At 48.9% G+C, this 17693-nt stretch overlaps 2 protein-coding genes across 2 annotated transcripts; one reads left to right on the plus strand and one right to left on the minus strand.

Annotated features, from left to right (window-relative positions):
* Positions 1–5788: 5788 nt before the first annotated feature.
* Positions 5789–8089, minus strand: LOC123154366 (putative laccase-9). Its single transcript, XM_044573120.1, has 5 exons — positions 7979–8089; positions 7695–7846; positions 7363–7607; positions 6184–7269; positions 5789–6078 (listed from the first exon to the last, which is right to left on the minus strand). Exons 1-5 carry the CDS (start codon positions 8087–8089, stop codon positions 5948–5950), a joined length of 1725 nt encoding a protein of 574 aa, XP_044429055.1. The 3' UTR covers positions 5789–5947.
* A 4285-nt stretch (positions 8090–12374) lies between these two features.
* Positions 12375–15992, plus strand: LOC123150746 (mediator of RNA polymerase II transcription subunit 6). Its single transcript, XM_044570578.1, has 5 exons — positions 12375–12920; positions 13019–13193; positions 13395–13464; positions 15282–15391; positions 15626–15992. Exons 1-5 carry the CDS (start codon positions 12682–12684, stop codon positions 15779–15781), a joined length of 750 nt encoding a protein of 249 aa, XP_044426513.1. The 5' UTR covers positions 12375–12681; the 3' UTR covers positions 15782–15992.
* The last annotated feature ends 1701 nt before the right edge of the window (positions 15993–17693 follow it).

Raw genomic sequence — 17693 nt, forward strand, 5'->3', positions numbered from 1 at the left:
CAAGTAACGTACCGATTGACAAAGGGAATTGAGTACGGGATTGATTAGGTCCTCAACATCGTGGTTCATCCGATGAGATCATCGAGGAGCATGTGGGAGCCAACATGGGTATCCAGATCCCGCTGTTGGTTATTGACCAGAGAGTCGTCTTGATCATGTCTGCTTGTCTCCCGAACCCGTAGGGTCTACACACTTAAGGTTCGGTGACGCTAGGGTTGTATAGATATGAGTATGCAGTAATCCGAAAGTTGTTCGGAGTCCCGGATGAGATCCTGGACGTCACGAGGGGTTCCAGAATTGCCCGAAGGTGAAGAATTATATATAGGAAGTGTTATTTCGGCCATCGGGAAAGTTTCGGGGTCACCGGTATTGTACCGGGACCACCGGATGGGTCCCGGGGGTCCACCGGGTGGGGCCACCCATCCCGGAGGGCCCCAAGGGCTGAAGTGGGGAGGGGAACCAGCCCTTAGTGGGCTGGTGCGCCCCCCCCTTGGGCCCCCATGCGCCTAGGGTTGGGAACCCTAGGGGAGGGGGCGCCTACACTTGTCTTGGGGGGTACTCCACCCCCTTGGCCGCTGCCCCCCTCGGAGATCCCATATCCTAGGGCCAGCGCATCCCCCTAGGGGGCCTATATAAAGGCGGGGGGTTGGGGGGAGGGAGGGAGGGCAGCCACACCTCAAGCCTTGGCGCCTCCCTCTCCCCTGCTACACCTCTCCCTCTCGCAGAAGCTCGGCGAAGCCCTGCTGCGGTGACTGCTGCATCCACCACCACGCCGTCGTGCTGCTGGATCTTCATCAACCTCTCCTTCCCCCTTGCTGGATCAAGAAGGAGGAGACGTCACGCTGACCGTACGTGTGTTGAACGCGGAGGTGCCGTCCGTTCGGCGCTAGGATCTCCGGTGATTTGGATCACGACGAGTACGACTCCCTCATCCCCGTTCTTTGGACGCTTCCGCTCGCGATCTACAAAGGTATGTAGATGCATCCGATCACTCGTTGCTAGATGAACTCATAGATGGATCTTGGTGAAAACGTAGGATTTTTTTTTGTTTTCTGCAATGTTCCCCAACACTGTGACAGCACTGGTCGCGGAGCAGGTGGAGATAAGGGCCGACCAACCGGCTGGCGAGGGGGTGTTGCAGGTGGGGCCCGTTCTGAGGAAGATCCAGTTGGTGGAAGCGCACTCAGGAGTGGCTGTGTTACCATTGGTCACGCCCCCTGATGGTGGCGTGCGTGTCGAGGGGTCGGGCAAAGAGGATCCGGACGCGACAGCTGCAGAGGTGGAAAGGGATCTCTCTGCGCATGTGGGTGGGGACACAGGGAATCCCGAGGAGATGGCGACTAACGCAGGGGATCCGGTGCGAATAATGCTTAAGGAAGTTTCTCCAGCATCTGTGGATGTGCGCGCACAAGTGGCGTGCCAGGATTCGCTGGCCCTAGTGCCGGACATGTAGGACGTCGATTCGGCCATGTAATCGCGGGGCCTGACTGCCAGGGACGGAATGACTCCTTAGGAGTCGATTGTGTTCGGAAAGTTGAAGTGGTTCTGTAATGCGCTTGTAAAAAAGCTTTCGCCGCCGCTTCTTTTGGAGGTGCAGTCCACATTGAGGCCGGAAGCTGAGCCGTTTACTCCGTGTAGAGCGACGAGAAGTACCAAGAGGGCTCCTGCTTCCAGAAACAAGGCGACCCAAGCCGAGAACGTACTCATGCGTGCGCTGGGTATTGTTCCAAAGGACTTGGAAGGCAATGATGATCATATCGCGGAGCTGGCAGAATTATTTGAGTCACCTCTGAGGGAGCAACACATCCGGGTTATCGCGGCAATGTTTGGAAAGGAAGTGCCACCGGTGCAAGACAGGAGCTCGGGCACGATGGTTGTGGAGGGGCATCTTGATGCATGCCTTTGTGGGGGTGTCGGGTGGACTCATATGATTTCATGGATTGGAACCCTCAAGTCCTATGTTGGAACGTGCGGGGGTTGAACAACATGTCTAAAAGAAATGCCGCGAGGAATTTTATTAGTGAGGCTAAGGTCAACTTGGTGTGCCTCCAAGAGACTAAACTTGATGTAATCGATGTCTTCGTGGTTATGCAATGTATAGGGCCATCCTTTGATGGCTTTGCTTACTTGCCGGCGACGGATACTAGGGGTGGCATTCTTGTCGGATGGGACACATCCGTTTTGGCGATGGATAACTTTACCTTTGATAACTTTGCCCTCACGGGACAGTTGCATAATAAGGATGGGTGAGATTGGTGGCTTACCGTGGTGTACGGCCCCCAAGGTGATGAGCTCAAGACTCAATTCTTGGCTGAACTCCAGCTAAGACGTGACTTGTGCCCGGGACCGTGGATGGTCCTTGGGGATTTCAACATGATCCTTAATGCCAATGAGAAGGATAATGTGAATCTCAACTGTAATATGATGAGGAGGCTTAGGACGTTTGTGGATAACAATGAGCTCAAGGAGATTTACATGCACGGGAGGCGATTTACTTGGTCTAATGAGAGGGATCAAGTGGTGATGACCAAGATTGATAGGGTCCTCGTCTCGGTGGAGTGGGAGTTGCACTTTCCGGATGTCCTTCTTCAAGCGTTGTCTACGAACATTTCGGACCATGCTCCGCTCCATCTCTCCACTTCGGCACCTTTCTGTGCTAAGAGAAGGTTTCATTTTGAGTTATATTGTATTTGGTTGGAGGGTTTTGAGCAGGCGGTTAAGGATGCTTGGGTGTACGATGATGAAATTGTTGACCCTTTCAAACGGCTTGATGCGTTGCTAAGAAACACTATGGTGGCTCTGCAAGCTTGGGGACAGAGAAAATCTGGAAATATCAAGGTCCAGTTGGTGATCGCAAACTATGTCATTCTACGGCTGGATAGGGCTATGGAGGACCATAGTTTGACGGTGGAAGAGCGTTGGTTGCGAAGTATGCTTAAGAAGTTGGTGTTGGGCTTGGCATCCCTTCAACGCATGATCGAGAGGCAACGGTCGCGCCTTCGTTGGATTAGGGAAGGGGATGGGAATACCAAACTCTTCCAAGCTGTGGCGAACGGTCGGAGGACAAAGAATTTCATCCCGCACCTGAGGCACAATGGGGAGCTGGTTACGCACCAAGAGAGGAAGGAACATATCTTCACAGAGGCTTATGAGAACATGCTGGGACGTGCGTCCATGCGGGAGGCAGATGTGAACCTTCAGTTCTTGGAGATGGAGGAACACGAGCTCTCGGAGCTGGATGCAATTTTTATGGAGGAAGAAGTCTGGAATACCATCAAGGAGATGCCGCCGGATAGGGCCCCGGGACCGGATGGTTTTATAAATGCTTTTCTCCAAAAGGCTTGGCATATCATTAAGCAAGATGTGATGGCGGTGTTTCTCAAGCTCTATGTGGGAGATGGACAAGGGTTTGACAGGCTCAACCGGGCACACATTGTGCTCATTCCTAAAAAGTCTAACACCGAGGAAGTAGGGGATTTTAGGACGATAAGCCTCACCCATAGCGCGGCCAAGATCTTTGCAAAAATGCTGGCAAACAAGGCTTGGAGGAGGATGAAAGAGATTGTGACGCCGAACCAATTGGCATTTATTTGTGGGAGGCATTTACACGATAACTTTCTCTTAGTAAGACAAGTTGAAAGGAAAATCCATGCAAGAAAGGAGGGGGGAGTTTTCTTCAAGTTGGATATATCACACACATTTGACTCCCTCGCTTGGCCTTTCCTTTTTGAGGTGATGAGAAGTAAAGGCTTTGGTCATAAATGGTGTGAGCAGATTGGCATTCTTCTTAAGACTGCCAACACCAAAGTGCTCGTAAATGGTGTGCCAGGCCAAAGTTTCGTTCATGTCAAAGGTTTAAGGCAAGGCGATCCAGTTTCGCCCTTGCTGTTTGTGATTGCCATGGATGTTCTCTCCAAGATAATGGTGAAGGCGTCGAACTTGGGAGTGATCAACACCTTTGTGGGCATCACGGCCAACCAATCGGTCTCTATTTATGCCGATGATGTCGCCCTATTTGTGAAACCAAGGGTGTCGGATCTCAACTTCATCACGGCTGCTCTTAAGGCATTTGGTGACGCATCGGGTTTGAGAGTGAACTAAAGTAAATCTCTAGCGGTCATGATACATGGTGATGACGAAGATAGGAACCGGGTGGAGTTGATGCTTAGTTGCCGCATGGGGACCTTCCCTTGTAAATATCTTGGGTTGCAATTGGCTATACGACAGGTGACGAGAGCCGAATGGAAGCCCATGTTGGACCATGCTAAGGGCTTTGCCCCGGCGTGGCAAAGATGGCTTTTGCACCGTCCCGGTAGGCTCGTGCTGGTGAAGTCAGTGATCGCGGCAAAACCAATCCACCACTTCATGATTGATGATGATCCGCTCTGGGTCTTCAAAGAGATTGATCAGTGGATGCGCGACTTCTTTTGGGTGGGCAAGAACAAGGCAAATGGAGGCCAATGTCTGGTTGCTTGGAACTTGGTGTGCAAGCCTACCTGGCTTGGTGGTCTCGGGGTGCGGGACCTGTGGCTCCAAAGCCTGGCACTACGCGTTCGATGGGAGTGGCTTCGACGTACTGACCCTGGGAGGCCGTGGCAAGGGCTCTCGATGCTGGTGGACCGAGATGCGAGAGCGGTGTTCGACAGTCTCGTTCACATTGTTGTGGGCAGAGGAGATAAGGTGCTGTTCTGGCGAGATAGATGGATATTTGGACTTGCCGTCAAGGACATTGCGCCACTTTTGCACGCCCGAGTGGACACGCGTACCGTTAACAGAAGGACGGTGCAGGAGGGGTTGACCAATGGAAGGTGGCTATCGGACCTAAACGGGGAGCTAAATTTTGGGAGTCATCTGCAACTCTTACATCTCAACCTGGCCATTAGCACGGTAATCGGGGATCCTACCAGTGAGGATGTGTTTTCTTGGCCGGCGGACCCGTCCGGTCGGTACACGGCTCGGTCCACCTATCACAGATTGTGTATTGGGGCAGAGAGGGTGCCATTTGCTTCTTGCATCTGGAAAAGTTGGGCGCTTCTCAAGTGTAAACTCTTTGCCTGAATGGCAGTGCAGCACCGCATTTGGACATCAGATAGGAGGGCGCGACATGGTCTGCAGGAGGAGCCCTCGGCCTGCTACTTGTGTCTTCAAGAGGAAGATAACGCGGAACACATATAAGTGCAGTGCGTGTACGCTAGAGAAGTATGGCACTATATCTGGAACCTCAGGACACTTTGTTGGAATGGTGGCTTGAGGATAGGAGCTTATTTACGAAGAGTGGGAAACGTGGTTTTGACACTCTAGTCATTGCCACAATCTGGGCGATATGGAAGCAACAGAACGCGAGAGTTTTCAACAGGACTCGCCAACAACTGCAGGCGCAGGGCCTGGCCACGGCCATTTTGGATGAGATCAAGGCGTGGAAGGCGGCGGGTCTAGGTGGAGCACTACGTTTTGTGAGAGTGTTGGTATAGGGTAAGTGTGGGGGTAAGGGTGAGTGCGTGAGGTGGAGGTTTGTTCCATCTCTGGCTTCTTGTACATGATTTTCCTCCTCTTCTATAAAGATAAGGTACGCCTTCGGCGTACTCTTGAGAAAAAAAACTGTTTTTATTGAAAGGACGAGGAGTCCTTTTAGAACTGTTGCTTGAAATGGAAATGTGCATATAACCGGAATTCGTAATAAAACATTATTTAATTCATATATAGTTATCGAATAGTACAAGAAACACATTTACACTTTAAATAAATTACTTTTCTCATCCATCCAAATAAAAAGAAAAATCAAGACTGCTGATCACATGGGAGTCAACTATCCCCTTTATTCCACACAAACCTATATAAGCTTAAATGATAAACAATATAATAAATCAATGATAAAAATCAGTCAACTAAACAACAATTTTCCGGTCTGATTGTCCTGCACATGTCTGCCTTTTCCCATGTGGATTGTTTAGCAGGTAGGCATGTTGGGAGGCGGAGGCAACATTTTAGCTTCAGGAGCCTTGCCATCCTTCACGATGAAGACAGTGTTCATTCCCCACAGCACATGGCGATCAAAATGGCAATGCATGAACCACACACCTAAACAAGAGCAAATACACAAAATATTAGAGATTGCACTTGATTAATTCGTTCCAAAGAATGCATAGCCATTGCCCAGAACCTGAATATATATAGTTGACTCACCAGGATTTGTTGCGCGGAATCGGATTGCGGCCCAGCCAGCTTTGGGCACGGAGACGGTGTTCTGGTGCGGCGGGTCGACCAAGTTATAGGTGGCCGGGTCCTTCTGCTCGTCAAAATTACCGAACCCTCTCCCTACCACGTAGAACGTGAAGCCGTGCAGGTGCATGGGGTGGTTCTCGGCGCCAAGGATGGAGGTGTCCTGGAACACCACCTCCACGACGGCGCCGTACTCCACCACCTTCACCTTGGTGCCGCGCTTGGTGGCCCAGCGCTCGACGGGGTCGTTGTCGACGTCCGTGAAGTTGAAGAAGAAGGGCGGCTTGTTGGGGAAGTCTGTGTCGAACACGCCACGGACGGAGCGGTAGTAGGCTCCGAGGATGTCGACGGCCGGGCTCGCGAAGCTGACGTTGTTGAGGCTCGCCGCTAAGCGGTTGCCGCCGGGGCCCCCGCACGTCTCGTTGGGCGCGCAGGGGAGCACGTTGACGGCGATGGTGACGAGCATGCGCTCATCGACCTTCCTCGGCACGTTCACCGGGTGGTCCTTGCTGCCCAGCGACCGGAGCTGCGCCGTGTATGCCGTCGCCGAGTCGATGTCGTTGACGCCCGGAAGGTTGGCAGGGAACTCCGGCCGGCCACGCGCCGGTGCGTCGTCCATGTATTCCACGATGGCGGTGGCGGTGCTGTTGTTGACCTCGATGTTGGGGTTGGACGCGAACGTCCTCGCGGCCATGTAATACCGGCCGCCGTCAGCGCGGTTGGCTTGGAGGAGTGCGTCCATGGTCTGTCCCGGCGCAATCATGATGTGCTTGACGGCGAACGGCTTGGTGTAGTGGCCGTCGGTGCCGACCACGGTGAGGTTGTGCCCGGCGACGCCGAAGAAGAGGTCGTTGGAGAGCCCCGCGTTGATGATCCGGAGCAGGTACGTCTTGCCGTGCTGCACCGGTATCTTGTAGGTGCCGGCCTTGGAGCACGGGAACAGGTCCCCCGGCTGTCCGTTGATGGTGTTCGCGTCCGAGATGTTGATCTCGCCGCCGGTCCGCTGCGCCTCCTCGAGCAGATGGTTCACGTCAGCATTCCACCACTCACCTGCATGCATGAGATGGAACATATCAAGTTAACGACATTCAAGCAACGACAACTTGGCTTCAAGATAAGCATGGATGGAAGTAATGAATATACCAAGGATGACGGGTATCTCTTTGTGTGGCTTCTTGAAAGGGAAGGTGGTTCCGAGCTTGGGGTGGATGACAATGGCGCCATGGACTGTGGTGCGGTCGAAGTCGCTGTGCGCGTGCCACCAGAGCGTACCCTCTTCCTCGGATAAGATGACCCGGTAGGTGAAGTTGCCGCCGGGGAGGATGGGACACTGGGTAATGTACTCCGGCCCGTCGGACCACGGGTTGCGTGGCTGGTCAACACCATGCCTGTGTACACATATGTCACGTCAGAAGATAGGTTTTCTGATGGTTATATGCAATGAACGGCCGGCAGCCAGGCTAACTATAACTTACCAGTGGATGGTGATGTTTTTATCGCCTTGGTTGTAGACGTTGACGATGACGAGGTCGCCCTTGCGCGCGTAGATGGCGGGGCCGGGGAACTGGCCGTTCACGGTGAGGACGGTCCTCTCCTTGCAGAGCCTCGTGTGGTTGCTCTCTTTAATCTGCCAAACAGGATGCACGAACGCCACAAGTAAGTTTATGATCATATGCTGAGATGGCATGTGTACATGTTAATTAAGAGAAATTGATATTACTAGATAGAAATGAATGCGAATAAATGCAAGCAGACTTACAAAGAAATCGTGGTAGCGAGTCTTGGCGCCCTGAGCGGGGCTAACGGAAACTCCTAGCGCTAACACCGCCCCAAGTAACCAAAGCACCACCGGTATCTTAGCCATACCCATCGCCGGCCGACGGCCGTCGCCACTCACCGAGCTCTGCTCAGCTCGACCGTGAACCGTCGGAGATTAGTTAAGAAGCGAGCCACAAGTTATGAAGCTGCTGCTTGAGCAAATGTGGAAACTAATGTGTGGGATGGAATGGACCGATGATGGCAACTCCAAGCAGACGCACGAGGTATTTATAGATCGTACGTATGGGCGACAAGATCGAGCCCGGTCGACGATGCGTGTGCTGATGTGCATGGTTCCATACATATGATTAGCTTCTTGTCAAAGTTATAATCGGCAATCGCTATGGAAAGTGGAGGCTTTGGCAGAAGCCGCCCATGCACATGCAGTTGCCCCTAGATCGATTAATTTATTTGTTTGGGAGTGTCTAGAGCACATCTAGATGTGCTTTGATTATTGCACATTTAAGTAAGTGAATCAAGCACAAAGAAAAAAAGAAAAAAAATATCTACATAAATCTCAACGTAAGATCAATGATATATGATTTAGATGTGCAATACTTATGGCACATTTAGATGTGCTTTAGCAAAACTGTTTTTGTTATTAACCGTTGGTTGGTCGCTGTCATGCATGCTGCGACGACGACAGCGTCAAAGGCTCAAAGCCTTGAACCCTTTGCGCCAACCGCCCACGGGATTAATAATTAGTCCATCCAAGCACGTACGACGTAGGTGCAACTTCTGGAAAATCAATCAGAAAACACACGAGGGGCTTTTGGAACGTGTGGTGGGTCGATGCATGCATCCATTCCTGTTTTCGCCTCATCTGGATGCATGGAGCTGCCATGTTGGTTCTATTTTGACGTTTTTCCTTTTGCCATGTTAGTTCTATTTTGACGTTATTGTTGTGAGCGATAGTAGTGGCTCGTTTTTGTAGCAGGAACGAGCAAAGCTCGTCAACGCGTGAGGAAATGAAAGTCGTGCTGAGATTTGTGGCACCCGGGAGACCTGATCGACGACGCAATCGATTCCAAGGGAAACAACCATGCATGCATGCATGTCCGACCGTCAATCGAGACTGTCAAACCGCGGTGCGACCGTTGAATGGTGGATCCTATCGAATGGCGTTTTGCCTCCCTGGAGCGCGGGCTTCCGCGTGAATAGTAAACAAAAAAGATATTATAATATTATTAAAAATTCTGATTTTTTAGATGATCGTGTTAGTGTCTCAAACATCCTTAAAAAGATTCATGCAAAACGAGCAGCGGTGTTTCCCTGGTGAAAAGAAAAACAAATTTAGCATGACATTCTGGAATGACGTTTGGTGGTTTTTTTTTTTTTGCAAAGATCAAAATGTTTAATTTTTTTTTGCCTACAAATTTATATGTAGCACTTGGATGTGACAAAGAACCACATAGATTTTTTATTGAATTTTTCTTGGCATTTCAAAAAATATTTTCACGCGCTTCCGGAAGCACCAACGGATATTGGGGATCCTATTCCCCTAACATGGACAATCAGAGCTGCTCGCCGCCCATTTCTTTGTTTTCCTTCACACCGTTTTGGGAAGGTTCTAGAACCTTGAATTTTTTTTCTATCTTTTGATTTTTTTGGTTCCTTATTCTTTTACTCTTATATTTCTAATTTCATGAACATTTTTTAAAATTTAGAATTTTTTTAATGAGGATTTTTTTTAAAAAAATTGTGAATATCTCAATTTAAAAGGCCTACAAATGTGTGTAGATACTGATGCGAGAGCCGGCTATGGGGGCCGGGCCGATGGGGAGCAGTCGGCAAACACTGATGCGGGAGCTAGCCATCCAACCACAGCCGCAAATGTCCGGAGACTTTTCAAATGGAATTTATCGGAACTAAACAAATTTGATGCAAATTTAAACAAAACAAATGAATTTAATTAAAACCTGGATGCTTTTTTTAAAACGACTAATCTTCATCCAAATCGGAGCACATGCGTTTTGTTTTCGATATATTTGGACTAAACACTAGTCTAATGATTGCCCCTGCACGCTTCCCATGTCTACCAACTCGTCGGACGACCATGAGCCCCGAAAAATGAAGCCCAGCCTCCGCGAAAACCAGCAAGTGGCTAATCGAACGATGATGATGAGCCCACCAAAGCTTAGCTTCAACGGAAGGGGAGAAGTGATGGACTTCGTGGGAACCGAGTGCCGACGTCCTTCCATGCTCTACGCTTCCTTGTTGCCGGCGGTGCCCGCGGATGTGCCTGCTTCATTGTCATGGTGGAGGACGCGACCGATGCGGAGCTGGCGACGTCATCCTCGTCCTTGTTGTACACTTCATTCGCCGCCTCGTCAATCTCTTGAAATGTGGCTTTCTTTCTCCGTCTGTAGGAGACGGTACTGCAAGCGCTCACGACGGATGTCGCGGGCGCAGTGGTAGGATAGGAGCAGAGCCTCCTGCTCGTCCATGTCTACAGCTGTCATGATGCCCGTGGCGGTGGCGAGTTGCTCCTCCGTGTGCTTGTGCTCGCGGAAAAGGTGAAGGTTGTAGGCCTGGTAGATCTGTGCTACTGAACGTGGCTTCCCATCCTTCCAACACCACATCGGTGTAGTGAGCCCGCACCTCGCCCATGGCGATGTCTACATGGGATGACGAGGATGGTGGCACCGGATCATCCGCAATGCTGGCCATTGGAGAGCTCGTCCGCCTGTCGGCCGCAGTGGCGGCTATCTCCTTCTTTAATTCAAACGAGAGGTTGTCCCGCATGCAGGCCTTCGGAGCTCGAGGAGGCCACGTCGGGTGTGGTACCGAGAGGAGGCAGGGAGCGGAGGAGGTTGGATGCCGTTGTTGTTGGCCCGGGCGTTTAAATAACAGGCGGATGGCAGACCTGGTGGCGATGTGGTTAATAGTGATCGGCAGACAGATGGACGGGCGGCGTTGGAGTAGGTTTCTCGGCTACCGAACATGATTAACGAAGGGAGGCAGACGAACGGTTTATCATTTGAACGCGGAGAAGGCGCGTGCACCAGGATGCGGTGCAAACGACGCTCTCGACTGGCACGCCGCTTTAATGCTGGCTCCAGTGAGAGGTCGCGTCCGCTCTGGTCCGAATGCGGCGTTGACGCTTCAGACGGGAAAGGGCACGAGTGGGGAAAGGGTTTTGGGTAGGGTTAGTTTGTCGGAGGCATGTGTGGTAGCACTCAAAAAAAGTGAGGGCCAACTTGGGCATTTCCTATTTAGCACTGCAGGCGCCCGTTTGTGTGCATTTCGCAAACTGGTGCCTGCAGCGCTCCGTGCTGGGCCGGCCCATGTAGGGGTGCCTGAGTTTTTTCTTCTATATTTTTAGTCTAGATACATCCATTTCCGATGAAAGTAATTCCGAACGGAGGGAGTAATGGACTACGTTGCTACTCGAACCTCATACCTCACCCGTCGCGACATGCTTCTGTTACCACCCCAACATGCAGCCGATTCTGAAAATTTACAAACTTTCCTCTCTTTTATTCACTCTTTTTCTTTTTTTCCTTTTTTGTATTCTGTTTTTTTCCTTTTTGTATGACCAGGTTCCCCCTGCACCCCTTTGAATTCGATGAACTATTTTGAAATTCTATGAACTTTTTCAAATTTGATTAACCTTTTTTAAATTTTCATGAACTTTTTTTTTCAAAATCAACAAACTATTTTTCAAAATTGATGAACTTTTTTTCAATTTCGATGAACTATTTTCAAATCAATGAACTTTTTCAAAATCAACGAACTTTTTTCAAAACCATTGAACTATTTTTTTTCAAATTTGATGAACTTTTTTATTCAAAGTCGATGAACTTTTTAAAGTTGGTGAACTTTTTATTCAATATGGGTGAACTTTTTCCAAAATTGTGAACTTTTTTTTGAAATTTCATGAACTTCATCCTAAATTTTGCAAACTTTTTTCAAATATTTGAAGTTTTCTCAAATTCATGATATTTTTTCAGTTTTTACGAACCTTTTCAATTTTATGAACTTTCTTTGAAATTCACTTTTTTATATTGTCCATTCATTTCCTTTTTCTTTTCATTTTATCATAAAATAATAAGTATAACAGTCTGGGTATATACTAAAGACAGTTTGTCCCTAAAATAAACAGCATACTAAGGTCGGCGTAGTGGCTGAGTTCGAATGCTACTGCGGTGGCGGTCAGAGACCGAATCCTGACTCTGCTGCATTTTTTGCGATCTTTTTTTTTTTGAGAAAATTTTGCGATCTATAAACCTCGCTGTGTCTGGCTGCGTTTCCTGGCCCGGCCCAGTTCGGGTCCGTGCAGCGCTGGAGAAAGAGAAATTATACCTAGGCCCAGCCCACACTCTGACCACTGCGCACAGCAGCAGACAGCACGCAGCACGCAGCAGCCCATAGCCCAAGCTCACGGCACGCACGCAGCGCTCAGCCGCCACCGGGCACCGTCGCAACAGCCGCCGTCCGCCGCGGTGCCGCCCACCGGCCGCCGGCACGCGCATCAGCCGCCTCCCACACAGCAGCGCGGCGACTCGGCGAGTCGGCCGAAGCCGACCCACGACGGCACGACCCTACCGGCACACAGCAGCGGCGAACCAGCGACCCAGATCCCGCAGCATCTTCACATAACTGCACTTCGGCGGTGCCCCTTGGGGATTTTGTTGCCGGGCGATGTCGGCGACGCCGCTGCCCCCACCGCCGCCGGCCGACGGCCCGGCGGCGCTCCCGCCCCCGCCGGGGACGGACATGACGGGGATCTGCTTCCGCGACCAGCTGTGGCTCAACACCTACCCGCTGGATCGCAACCTCGTCTTCGACTACTTCGCCCTCTCCCCCTTCTACGACATCACCTGCAACAACGAGTCCCTCCGCTCGCGCCAAATCCACCCCCTCGACATGTCCCAGCTCACGTAAAACCCTAGCTCCCCCTCCCCGCTCCTCCTCTCTCGCTGCCCAATTCGCCGGTAGCGAGGGTCACTCATTGCTCCGTTCCTTGTGGTGGTCGCAGGAAGATGACCGGGCTGGAGTACGTGCTGAGCGAAGTGATGGAGCCGCACCTGTTCGTGATGCGCAAGCAGAAGAGGACGAACGCCGAGAAGTCTGACGCCTTGCTCGCCTACTACATCCTCGACGGCTCCATCTACCAGGCGCCCCTGCTTGGCAGCGTTTTCGCCTCCCGCATAGTAAAGCTCCAGAGCCTTTTATTCTTTTTTTTTTCAGAAATTCTGCAGTGAGGTTCTATAGTTCACTCACTGACAACGATGGCAATGTGGTATATTGTTGAGCTATTTCATTCGCACAATTTTTCTGTGATTTTGCCAATCCGAGTTGCAGAGTGTTAGGTTGATTAATGTTTCCCCTTTTCTGCTCCTGTGGCATTTCAGAGTAGGGCTATGCATCACATATCAAAAGCATTTTCTACGGCATGCTCAAAATTGGAGAAGATTGGTAATGGTATGGTCTTCACATTTTATCCACTTCTTTACCTCTTCTTTTACCCTTTTTCTTACTTGAATAAACATCACTTATGCATGATGTAGTTTTGGCCAGTTATTGTATCGCCTGCGAAATATATACTTGTATTGAGCATCCAGCTGATTTTATGCATTGTAGTTCGTGACTGGAAGAATGAAGCTAACAAGCAGTGGTACAATTGGTCAGGATAATGCAGTAATTGGTTCGTCATTAGGTTCACAAAAAAATATTCATTTTCTAGAGGAGTTGAGATTTATGCCTAGCAGCAAAGTTTCAGAATCAGCAGGTTGACCTAAAAGATGCTAACTCTAAAGTCATCTCTATTTTCTTTTCAGCGGTCCCGAATTTAATTCCTTACTCCTTCGTGAAAGAAAAAAAATTCAAGTTCCTTTTTGGTTTCTTGACAGATTTCCATGGTTAAACTAATTTCAAATAGCCAATTTACCCTTTCTCTCCAAAGATTGCTTACTCTATTTTGACTGGGCTAGGGGTTCAGATTTTCTGAAGCTCTATTCACTCAGTAATAAAGTTCATTTCTGTTAAGTTCTTCGGTCAAGCTTCAGTTTCTAGCCTTGATTAAACCGCTGTTATTCTCCAAAACCTATCAATTTCTGAAATCTGGTACCAGCAGGATCCATAATTCTGGGGAATCTGGTTTCTATAACATGGTTCGTCAACTGCAGTTAGCACTGATCAGTGTGTGATAGCCGTTTATTATGCTATGGCATGTGCAGCTATAGCTGGTGTGTTTGCAGCCAGCAGTAGGTGGCGGCACAAAGGCAAAAATTTGGGTTAAATGGACAATTCTTATTATTATTATGAATGGAAATGAGATTTTGTGCATAGGTTTTGCAACTTTTAGTTAAATGGTCTTTTGCAACTTTTAGTTAAATGGCCTTTTGCAACTTTTAGTCGTATGTTTTGCAAAATTATGAGTTCTGCAGGTAAAAAATTAGATATAGGCAATTTTTTTGTTTTCTAAGAGTAAAGCTCCAAGAATAAAATGGAATACTAGCTAAATACCCGTCGTTGCAACAGGGGCAACTTTATTCTAGTGGTTCAACGTAGGAAATTTTTTATTGGGTTGAGATTGAGATATGCTGTGGGGATGGAATCCATCGGCGAAGGTAAACAAAGATATGATGTGATTGGGATTGTGTACGTATAACTACGTGAGTTGATTTTGTTGTTTGCTTCCAAGAGATTTCTTGCTATTGGCGATTTATTTGATTTCTGTTGATTGTTTTTCACGGGATTTCTTTTCCCAGAAAAAAGGAGGTGGGGGTCAGTTTGAAAAAAAAAACTTAATGAGGGTTATCGCATGGTTTTGAAAAAAAATTGGTGGGAGGGGTGGAAGCGAAACCAACAAACTCCCCTTCAATGTAGTAGAGATAATTCATTATTTTTTGTCGCCGGTTTTCTTATATCTATTTCTCTCTATGTTATTGGAGTTTATATGCTTAACTGTTCAAAGAAATTTGTTTTTGTTTGTAGGTTGGAAGTTACCAGATAAAGTTTGAGTCCATGTGAACGGATACACTGTTTGAAACAAATAAAATTTAGCATTACAGATTGTTGATTGAACTACTACTTATCTTGAATTTTGATAATCTGTAATAATGATAGTTAGCACTTTGGCGTTGTTCATGCAAGATCACCTGCAGGAAATTGGTTCCTTGCCGCTGCTGTACTTCACAACTTACATGTTAATTCTTTTTATGTTACAATTCTTTTTATTTACTGCAAGTTGCGAAACAAAAGTAGCATAACTGGAATTTTTGTTTTGTTATTTACAGCGGAAACAGAGGCTGATGCGGCAGCTTCTGAATCAAAGGCCCAAAAGGAAACAATTGACTTGAAGGAGTTGAAACGAGTGGATCACATCCTCATGTCTTTGCAACGAAAGGTAACATCATTTTTAGATAACATGATGGTGGCCGTTACGCAAAAGCAAATTGGGGAGACATACGGTGCACTAGGCACATGAGATGTACTGATGCATATTGTGTGTCCCCAAGAAAGTTGTGTCTGATGCACCTTATGCGAGTTCTGCTGCTGTATCTTACTCCCAAGTGTGTTCATGAACCTCCTTGTCAACCATTTACTAATTACTCTGGACTTTTGACATCTTTCTTGGCAGCTGCCTCCTGCTCCTCCCCCTCCACCCTTTCCGGATGGTTATGTCCCATCAGAACAAGAGAAAGGGCCAGATGATCTGTTGGCCTCGGAGCCATTGCCTCCTGCAATTGACCCCATCATTGATCAAGGGCCAGCAAAAAGACCAAGATTTCAATGAGATTGTGCCGTCAATCAAGTAAAATTAGCAAGATTTCAATGAGATTGTGCCATCAATCAAGTAAAATTACTGGCACGCTAATGGCATGTTGTATTGCAAATGATAAGTAGAGATTTGTAATTCCTGAGCTGGGAAGGTGCAGACCATTTTCTGAATGTACACTTGGACTTGATCCTTTATAGCTATGTAAGGCCAGTTTGTGGTTTTCAAACTCCTGATGAATTGCTGGCCACAGCATTTGCTACATCAAACAGACCCGTATATGATGGTCATCGGCCACTTTAGCCACACCCAAAGCTGCTTGAAAATGAGCAGGCTTGTTACATGCTCCGGGCCTATACTGGACACTTTATATAACTAGATAAAACTTGTCTCCAGAAGGAATTTGATGTCCCTGGAAAGCTGACCCAGGGCTCGCATTATCATACGCAGTGAAGGCGAGGGCCTGTTTGAGTACCAGGCCTCTCAATGCCGTGATGGTCTGCAGGCTTCACGGAGGGGCGCGGGCAATTGTTCCATCAGCGTGCAAGGCGTCCGCAGCTTCTAAAACTACGTCGCCATCGGAGGACATTTATTGTACGATGCAAGGAGGTGAAGGCAGTGTGGCGAGTCATGGGAACGGAAGCTGTCAGAATGAAGCTAGAGGCCTATAATTCAGTGGAACCTGTCATGGATCATCTTTGGTCACTGAAGATGGAGGACCGTGTGCAGATTTTGTACTTCTGGTGGGAGTGGTGAAATGAGAGGAACCGCATCAGAAAGAACGAAGGAAGGGTACGGCCAGAGGAGATCGCCACAGCACATACGTGGCCGCCATGGAATATTGGGAAGTTGTCGGGAAACATAAGCAAAATCCACCAAAGGAGGAAGGAAAATGAAGGCCACCTGAAGAAGATGTGCTGAAGTTTAATATTGATGGGGCTCATGTGCCAGGGAGCTTGGAGTCTGCTTGGAGGGTTGTTGCACCAGACCATACCGGGGAGGTATTAGCATGCATGACTGGCAAAGCTGAGCATCCGGAAGTAAAAAATACATCTAGGTCCGTAGACCATCTAGCGACGACTACAATCACTAGAGCGAGTCAAAGGCGCGCCGGTGTCATCGCTCCTCCATCATCGGAGTCGGACAAATCTTGTTGTAGTAGACAGTCGGGAAGTCGTCGTGCTAAGGCCCAATAGGACCAGCACACCAGAACAGCAACCGCCGCCGATTAAGAGAATCGTAGATCGAAAGGATCTAACCTGCAGACATACTGACATAGAAGAACAAAGACCGGATTCAAGCGGATCCATCTAAGACAAACACCGACCGAATCCTACAAGATCCGTCGGAGATACACCTCCACACGCCCTCTGAAGATGCTAGAAGCACCACCAGGAGAGACTAGGTGAGGAGAACTTTATTCCTCTTCAAAAAATCATCCCTGCCTCATCTTCCTGAACATGACACAAACCCTAATAAAACAGAAAAAAAAAACGTAAAAACGGAGCCCTCTCGCCGGCAAGTGCCGGGATTCGCCGCGCCTTCATGGTTCTAAAACCATAGGAGACGAAGCGGACCGGCGGCGCCGGCGAGAGGCTAAGGAAACCTAGACGAGTCGCCTGGGACTTCGCCTGGCTGGAGTTGTACTAGGCGATATGCCGAACTCGTTCACGTAAGAAAGCTATGCTTTGACTCTCAAAAAAACTACGTCGCCATCGCTGGGAATGCGCCGCGTCCGTGTTCACTTTAATCACTCCCACCGGTGGACGGACACTTGCACCTCTGTGTTTGCGCAGCTTGGACCTTGGTTTGGGCGTGCGAAATTCTGCAGATTCTGCAGTCAGCCTCCTCACATGAAACTGAAGCTGGTCTACTGTCCAACTTCGTTGTGTTTTTTCTGGTTCCACCGGTACCACATGGGAGCAAACAG

The sequence above is a fragment of the Triticum aestivum genome, chromosome 7A, assembly GCF_018294505.1.
Source record: "Triticum aestivum cultivar Chinese Spring chromosome 7A, IWGSC CS RefSeq v2.1, whole genome shotgun sequence".
NCBI lineage: Eukaryota > Viridiplantae > Streptophyta > Magnoliopsida > Poales > Poaceae > Triticum > Triticum aestivum.

What these genes read in the sequence shown, in the direction of transcription:
- LOC123154366 (XM_044573120.1), bottom strand. Translation starts at nt 8,089, where the DNA reads ATGGGTATGGCTAAGATACCGGTGGTGCTTTGGTTACTTGGGGCGGTG. An exon ending in AGAGATACCCGTCATCCTTG is followed by an intron (nt 7,270 to 7,362) that starts GTATATTCATTA and finishes TCATGCATGCAG; the next exon opens with GTGAGTGGTGGAATGCTGAC. An exon ending in ATTCCGCGCAACAAATCCTG is followed by an intron (nt 6,079 to 6,183) that starts GTGAGTCAACTA and finishes GCTCTTGTTTAG; the next exon opens with GTGTGTGGTTCATGCATTGC.
- LOC123150746 (XM_044570578.1), top strand. Translation starts at nt 12,682, where the DNA reads ATGTCGGCGACGCCGCTGCCCCCACCGCCGCCGGCCGACGGCCCGGCG. An exon ending in CTCGACATGTCCCAGCTCAC is followed by an intron (nt 12,921 to 13,018) that starts GTAAAACCCTAG and finishes TGGTGGTCGCAG; the next exon opens with GAAGATGACCGGGCTGGAGT. An exon ending in GCGTTTTCGCCTCCCGCATA is followed by an intron (nt 13,194 to 13,394) that starts GTAAAGCTCCAG and finishes GTGGCATTTCAG; the next exon opens with AGTAGGGCTATGCATCACAT.